Genomic DNA, 8,561 nt, shown 5'->3' with positions numbered 1-8,561 from the left:
CTCCGCCTTACATGCAAACGTATGAGCAACTCTATTACTATCCCTACCACAGTGTGCAAAAAGAACATGGGCAAAGTTCCTGGCCAAAAAGGTGCACTCCTCATAGATCGCCGCCGCTGCTCCAATAGAATTTCCTCCATCAAGCATGGTGGAAATAACTTCCATACAATCACTGTTGACAATAATCTTCGTACACCCAACCTGACCAGCCAACTGGAGACCGTTACGAAGAGCCAACGCTTCCGCAGTTGCCGCATCAGAGATTGAAGGAATACCACAACTACTGCCAGCAACAAAACCTCCATGATCATCACGAATGACCGCACCTGTAGCTCCTGTAAATGTCTCAACATAAAATGATGCATCCACATTCAGTTTGCAATATCCTTCTTTGGGTTTCTCCCAACCCTCAATACGAGTACGTGCATTCTTCTTAGAAGCTCTATAGTAGTTTGTAGTGATCGCTTGAATAGCTTGAGCAGATTTCGCCGGTGAGGAAACTGGTTCCTGGTGGGCGATCTGTCTACGTTGCCACCATATATACCAACATGCAGTAATCACAAGTTCTTTTAATCCCACATCCGAAATATAAGGCGCTGACCGGTCAGGGAGCAGAAGTATAGCCTCCAAGACACCCGATCCCAGTCTATCAACTGTAATCATCCCATTAACTAGATTGGCCAATCCCAAATGCTCCCAGATTTCTGCAACTCGGGGACACTGAAAGAAGGCATGGAGGGTATCTTCACAATAGATTTCACAAACCGGACATGTACTAGTGTGTGGTTTTCTTTTTCTAGTGTGTGGCTAGGCGGTCCCGTGGGACACATGTCGATCGCTGGATCCGGGGGTTCGGAGTGTTTGAGCCTCCGGAAAATTATCAGCACTATCCCTTTTCTTTGCGGAAAGAAGAAAACAGAAACTTCGATTATTATGCAAGATCATCGGAGTCACGCATTTGCAAGCAACGAGCTTACACCGAGGCAGTCATTTGCAGTAAGCTGTTCGCCACATTTTTAGCAAACTGAACAGAATTCCAATGGAATGGGCGATCCCAGTTAGCTGGAATCTTCATCCAAGCCGTTCGTGCCGGAACCAATGGTCGACGTCGCGCCGAAGATTTTGGTAAACCCTTCTCGTACATCCGTGTGATGTGGAAAGCTATTGAACGCGAATCATGCCACGCTGACGTGGCAGAAGGTGCTTGGCAAGTCCGAGGGAACTCTCGGGCGTCGAACGGATCATGTCGGGCTTTCCGTTTATGTCATTGGAACGAATCGCGCGATCACTGTGCAGCGGCACTGTCAGTGTGTTTTTCTGAATCTGAATGAAAGAAGCAGAGCGCCTGACAATGAACTGAAAGAATTTTTGTATTTGGTCTCTATTTATGTACGGTTTGATCTGTACAAGAATCAACGAAACAATGATCATTGATTGAATCTCTCGAAAGAAAGAAAAAAATATCTTGTACGAGGATCATCAGTCGGTTGGTTAATCCAAGTTAATTCCTGGAAGAATCCTAATTAATCACAGTTTACTTCAGGTTCAGATGAGGCCGAGTGTCTGCACGAGGCCGCCCATCTGCAGCGCCGCGTCCTGCCACGGCATTGCGCCGGCGCCGCGCCGGCCCACGAAGTCGAGCACCCTTCCGATCACGGCGCCGCCGCCGCCGCCGTCGTCCGCTCTCGCCGCGGCCTTGGGCTTCCGGAGCAGCGCGATGTAGGTGCCGAGGTCGTGCACGGTGGTGAGGTCGGCGACGCTCGACAGGTCGTCCAGCGGCAGCTCCACGCCGACGTGCGTGTAGCAGGATCCAGCCCACGGCCGGAGCATCGCTGCGCCAGTGGTCGCCTCGTTGAGGAAAAAGCCCGGCATCCTCGTGATCGGGTCGCGCACGTTGGCGACGCGCAGGGCCTTGACGCCGAGCTCGTCGCACCGGGCCTTGAACGCCGCGTTGCCCACCCTGGGGCCCCCGAAGGAGAAGACGGTGATGGGCGCGGCGCGGTTGAGGCCGAGCTCCGCCAGGTCGTACGCCAGGAGCGTGGCCAGCGCGCCGCCCATGCTGTGGCCGGCGAGCGTGACGCTGGTGTCGGAGGAGCGCGAGTCGCCGGAGTCGATGAGGCGGGAGACCTCGCGGAGGAGCTGCTCGCGGCAGCTGCCGGCGCCGCCGAAGCGGCAGGTCTTGTCGGCGGAGGTGTAGAGGCTGAGAAAGCCGGACTCGACCTTGACGTCCGGGCGCGGGTCGCAGGGGTCGAGGCGGGCGGGCTCGAGGGAGCTCATGAGGTTGGCCAGCCACTCGGCGGGGGTGACGGTGCCGCGGAAGGACACGAGCACGTCGCGGCGGCCGAGGCGCCGGGTCATCTCGGGGGTGGACACGGCCACGTACCCGATCCAGCGGCCGCGGCCGCTGGTGGAGGCCTCCATGGTGGGCACGGTGATCACGTCGGGCGCCGCGTAGATGTACTTGGTGACCTCGTACCCGGCGCCGGCCATGCCGACCTCCTCCAGCATCCGCTCCTTGCCGTACTTGCAGTTGTGGTGGCGCCGCGACGCCGGGTCCAGGTCGAAGGCCTTGTAGCAGGCGTCGACCAGCTCGCCGTACCGGGCGACCTCGCTCCGGAGCACCGGGTGGTCCAGGAGGCCCTCCCAGTCGTCGCACCCCTGCACCTGCCTCCACATGCCGGCCACCGACGACGCCGTCCTCCGCGCGCCGCGTCTCGCATTCAAAGCCGCGACTGCCACTGGCGCGGACGTGGAGGCGCTGCCCGGCGCCGTGGCCGTCGCCGCGGCTCTGCAGATCGCTGATCGCGTCCTGGACTGTCTCGTCGCGCCGGGGAGCTTGGCGCATTGCGGCGTGAGCGCCATTGCTGCTGCTGTGGTTGCGGCGGTGGCGAAGGCCATGAGCTAGCTGCTGCGCTGTGATCGAGGCTGTGGGAACGCGAAGACCATAGAGGAGAGGAGGAGAGGCGGGGGGAAGAAGAGAATGGCAGTGATGATGGTGTTGATGCATGGGGCGCGATGGCGGGAGAGCATATAAAGGGGGTGAAGGGACAACTCAGCTCGCGGTGGCTTGCACGCATGTCTCAATCTCCCTCCATCGCTCTCTCTCTCTCGCGCGCGCGCGGGAAGAAGCGAGCTACAGTGATCGAGTATCTGAGTTTGACGGCCAGGGGAAGCTGCTACGGCTGCCGCTGCGCGCCTTTTTGGAATAATAACCAACTTCAACTTGGCGGGGGCAACCACCACCTCTCCCCACACCTCAACTGGCTGACCGTATTCAATCAAAAGAGCTCGATCGAGAGAATGAAGACGACGACTTGCTAGCGATTGGGCCTCTGGAACTCTCGTGGGTTTTTGACTGCCGTGGGAAAAATCGTTTTCATCGGAGAGTGTTCGGCCAGCGATTGACCGGACCGGGACTAGCTAGTTTCTGTTCGGATTGAGGCGAGGTTTCCTAGGTCATAATCAACCAACAATCATACTCCATATATATATTATTCAAGGAACTCATCAGTCGTGACAAGGAGGAACGGAATCTCTCAGATTGGGTTGGCTGGTTGGATCCTGCCTGGGTCTCTCAGGATCACATAAACTAATGGCTTCAGACAGATGGATGCTGCTACCTCAGTGGAGGCAGAGGAGCCTCCCGAGATGAAACCTCAAGGAGTGATTTTTACCTTCGCATACTGTGGAGGCCAGTGAGATACTCGATGAAGGGGTGTTTCCTTCTTCACAGCCTGTGTTCGTCAGTTAGATGGTTGCTACTACTGCACTGATTTACCTTTACACTGACACTGATTTTGCTTGCTTTGCTTGCAGGTACACAAAACGTCTGTGCAGTTACAGTGACGACGGTCCATATCAGTGTACACGGCATAAACTGTGTGGGGTTTCTTTCAGGTCAGAAACAAAACAGAGAGCCGACAATCAGACATTGCTTGGATGGTTAGCGAATGCTGTCGCCTAGTTTTGCCCCGGTATGATTAAACCTTCTGCAATGACGAGCGCTCTCCGCGCCCAATCTGAGTTAAACCTGAACCAGACAAGGGGAATTCCATCGGTAATCTCTCAGATTGCCTGGAACCTACGGGGACACCGTTGAGTGCCACACCGCCGCGCGCACGTCGGCGAGGACGTCGGAGGCCTCCCGAATCAAGGTCGTCCGCCATACTGTACCACTGATGCTACTCCGACGCCGCACCCAACGAATTGATGCCGAAAAGCTCCGGCGAGGGCTTAATGGCGCAATTAAGGAGCCGGTTGAGGTCGTCGCGGCGCCTACGTGGGCGAACGGAGTCCACGCCGGGGACGTGGAGTCGTGGACGCGCCTCGCCTCGCCGCGGCCGCGCCCAAGCCTTTGGGGATTCATTGGCGGTTGGCCGGTGACGTCCGCCCATGCTTAGCCCGAAAGCTCTTTTGGGTTTGGTTCTGCCTTCAGCGACGACGACGATTAATTCCTGGGAAAGGACGTTTAGCGCCCAACCGTGACCTTGCCGATTGTCAACGCAGGGCCACGTGGCCCCGTCCTTTGCAAGCCCCTGTGCCTGTTTCAAGTACGTCGTACTTTGATGTTATGATTGTCATCCGTTTCTTCAAAATTCTGTTAATCAGTCGCCTCCAACTGCAACTAACCATTTTAAGGAGTAAAATACACCAAGGGTACTCTTAACTTGACACACTTTTTCAATACGGTCACTAAGCTTACAAATACATAATTTACGGAAATAGAAAAGTAGCGCTGCGTCGGAAATGATTTCGGAGGTGACCATAGCTCTCACTGCTCCCGTGCCTATAAAGTGTTATCGCCATGAAAATCGATGCGGCTATTGAACCTTGTAGGTGTGGTTGAATTTGTAATCAAATAGTACAAGATTTGAGGATAAAGAATTATTTTTTAACAATGATGAACAAGCTGCATGCATGAAAGTTGTGATGGGCCATAAATCCGTTAAATAGAATATATTGTGCGTGACAATATTGGTACTACCTCCATTCCGGTTCATATGGCTTGCATGTTTCTATGTCGTAAATTTTATCAACAGATATAAAATATATATTACAAAATATATATCATTAGAACCTTAGATACTTTCTAATGATATATTTTTTGTATTATACAATTGATATTGTGTTGGTCAAATAGGCAACCTAGGGATAAGCGCAAGCCCTGTGAACTGAGACGGAGGGAGTAACTATTTCAGATCACATAGTTAAGGTTCCACCGAAGACCAAACTTATAGAATGCCACACCAACTCATTCTTGATGAGTGATGCACGGAGACGAAAAAGAAATAGCAAAGTATTTATGGTTTTGAGTGTAACAGGCCGGTTGGCTAAACCTCTTCCAAAAACAAAACATGATCATCATCAGAAGAACATGGGTGTTAGATCTTTACAATGTAAAGTAGAATATTGACTCTAGTGCAAGTGCGACAATGTTAAAAATATGCCCTAGAGGCAATAATAATATAGTTATTACCATATTATATGTTCATGATAAATGTTTATACTACATGCTAGAACTGTATTAAGCGAAAATATTAATACATGTGTGGTTTGTAAACAATTCGTGTCCCTAGTAAGCTCTACTAGACTAGTCCGTTGGTTAATGATGGTTGAAGTTTCCTCACCATATAAATGTGTTGTCAATTAACAATTGGGTCACATCATTGGAAGCATGACGTGATGTACACAACCTAACTAAGCAAAGCAATATGATCATATCAATATATAATTGATGTGGCTTTCAAATTTCAACTATACTAATTCTTAGACTATGACATAATACTACTCCCTAGTACCAGAAAAATACTCTGAGGACATAAAACATCACATCATAAATGGTGATCATAAAGGTGTCATTGGATATCTCAAAAGTACTTGTTGGGTGGTGATGATGCTCACGTATATCATCAATGTTGGGAATCCAAGTGTAGAGTATCGTAGCAAGAGAAGTTTTCCCCACAAGAGCGACTCAAGGATTTATATCGAACTCTCGGAGAATTGAGTAAAGAGTTATCTCCTCTTTTTCTTCTTCCAGCAATCCTACAAAATAAATATTTTCCGTGTGCCCCTAAATCCACCGTGTGGTTGTCAAGCACAAGGTTTAGTATTAGTAATGGTAAATAAAAGAGGTATGGAAAGTAATGCAAGGTAAATAAACTAAGTAGATTAGATTAAAAAATGGTAAAGAGATAGTTGTTTTCGGGTTTTCTGTGCAACTAAGCAAAGAAAGTATTTTTGTATTTTCATATTTAATAATTTCTGAAAATATAAGGTGTGATAAAAGTTTTGGAAAGGTGTTTCTTATGATTGAAATTGGACCTCGTTCATGTGTTCACTTGTCAACTCTCTTTTTAAGTTGTAGTGGACACTAACAATTCATCAATGACATAATATAAATAGAACTTCAATATGTGCTTGATAAGGTTTCATATGGGCATCACGTCCTAACATAGAGATGATGCAACACATCTCTTATACTCTACAAGAAAGGGAAAACCAAGCAATATTTTATTAAGAATTAGCAGAGCGTAGGTTTAAGTATTTTGACATGATATTTCAATTGAAAATATGCTACCTTGACTCGATAAGATTACCACGGTTATCACATGATAAACATAGCGCATGCATTCACTTTAACCCTAGTGAGGCAACAAAGGTAAAGGTAAAAACCATAATAGATCATGAATTTTGTGTCACTATTAATTCAATCACTATAACAATGCTACTCCATCAAATACACACATATCCCCAGACATATTCTTGCATACAAGTCGGATCAGAACAAGCACTTATAAATGGGGTACATGATATGCATCTATCAAAACTTCACACACATAATCGATTCCGATCTCATATATCAATATTATAAAATAAAGATCCACCACATACGAATTACATACATGACCATAATCATGTTGGGCAGCTCATATGGTACTAAGATCTACGAAAAACAAGAGAGAATAGATCAAGCTATTGCCACAAACCCATAGTCCAGAGGTGGATTACTCCCACTTCATCATGGTGTTGATGTGGAAGATGTCGGAGAAGGTGGAGATCCCTACAGCGGCTGCTCCGGTGGAGTTTCCCCTCCAATATTCCTTGTTGTAGCCTCTATTTTGGTGTTATTGTCGCTCGGTGGTTCACTCTCGAGGAAACCCTGGGGGTCATATATATAGGGTTTTAGGTCAAACGGATTCTGTGGGCGAAAGAATCAGGCGAAACGGACGGTCGAGGGCGAAAAGAGGCAGAGTGGCGCACCCACCCTTGCTAGGCGCGCCACCTATGCTCTTTTGGGTCTCCAGGCCTCCCTTGTGAGGTCCAAACGCCCGAGATGCTTCTCGTGGTAAAATATTGCTGTCCTGGAAACCCTAACTCAATTTGACTCCGTATGGGTCCCTGAAAGTAAATAATACACAAAACATTGTTTTCCTATTCTGCAGAGTTATAACCCAAATAAAGAGAATCATTGGTAAACCCCCATAAATAAATATAAAACATGGATATAACTTCATATATGTTGCAAATATGTGGGAATATGTGTCAATAAAGTACACAGTTACTTGCCCAAACTTGAAGGGGTGGCTTTCCCTAAACAGTTCCTTCGTTCAGGTAGAAAAGAAACGAATGTGTTCGTCAAGTTAGATGGTGTCTAGTACTGCACTTATTTACCTTTACACCCACCCTGATTTTTCTTGCATGCACACAAAGAGGTTCTGCACTTACAGTGACAACGGTCCATATAAGCATACACGGCATAATTGTGCAGGGTTTCTTCCAGGTCAGACAGAACAGAGAGCCGACATTCAGACATTGCTTGGATGGTTAGCGAATTTGTCGCCTAGTTTTGCCTGGTAAGTACTTGTTTGGTGGTATGTATCAAGAGTGGGATTTGTCCATTCGCGTAATAGATTGATATACTCAGGGCCCGCTCAAGTAACCTACATTCTATATCGCTTCCAAGCACGTTCTAACGAGTTAGCCAGAAGTGAATAATGTGCTATGGTACGAGTAAATATTACTTTATCTAGACGATATTGAACTAGGCATAGTGATACCGACGATATGTTAGACAAGTAAAATATTGTGAGACAAACGAAATGTAATATGGGATTGTTTGAATCCTCGACATCATGGTTCAACTGATAACGATATTTTTTGAATGTGTGGGAATCATTATGTACATCTAGGTTCCGCTATTAATTATTGATCGGAGAGTTGTCTCGATCATGTCGACAGATTCTCGAACTTGTAGGGTCACACATTTAACGCTCAACATATCTAGGGTATTAATAGGATATTAATAATGGTGAGACTGAATATTGTTCAGAGTCTCGGATGGGATTCCAGACATCCTGAGGAGCATCGAAGGTCTGGAGAATGAAATCATGATGGCAAGTTGATTTTAGGGTTCCAAAAAATTTGGGATTTTTCCAGTATCATAGAAGGAATCTTCTAGAAGGTTCTAGGGATCCTACATTGGGGCTCACTTGTTTCGGAGGGACCACATGGGATGGATGGGTGGTGCACCAGGCCCACTTGGGCTAGACGTCTAGCCCAAG

General features: G+C 48.0%; 1 protein-coding gene across 1 annotated transcript; it reads right to left on the bottom strand.

The window, feature by feature from the left end:
* Positions 1–1,357: 1,357 nt before the first annotated feature.
* Positions 1,358–2,985, bottom strand: LOC127345005 (phospholipase A1 EG1, chloroplastic/mitochondrial-like). Its single transcript, XM_051371397.2, has one exon. It carries the CDS (start codon positions 2,896–2,898, stop codon positions 1,546–1,548), a length of 1,353 nt encoding a protein of 450 aa, XP_051227357.1. The 5' UTR covers positions 2,899–2,985; the 3' UTR covers positions 1,358–1,545.
* Between the last annotated feature and the right edge of the window lie 5,576 nt (positions 2,986–8,561).

The sequence above is a fragment of the Lolium perenne genome, chromosome 3, assembly GCF_019359855.2.
Source record: "Lolium perenne isolate Kyuss_39 chromosome 3, Kyuss_2.0, whole genome shotgun sequence".
Lineage (NCBI taxonomy): Eukaryota > Viridiplantae > Streptophyta > Magnoliopsida > Poales > Poaceae > Lolium > Lolium perenne.
Note: the sequence above shows the minus strand (reverse complement) of the source record. Positions and strands in the feature narration are given on the sequence as shown.

What these genes read in the sequence shown, in the direction of transcription:
- LOC127345005 (XM_051371397.2), bottom strand. Translation starts at nt 2,898, where the DNA reads ATGGCCTTCGCCACCGCCGCAACCACAGCAGCAGCAATGGCGCTCACG.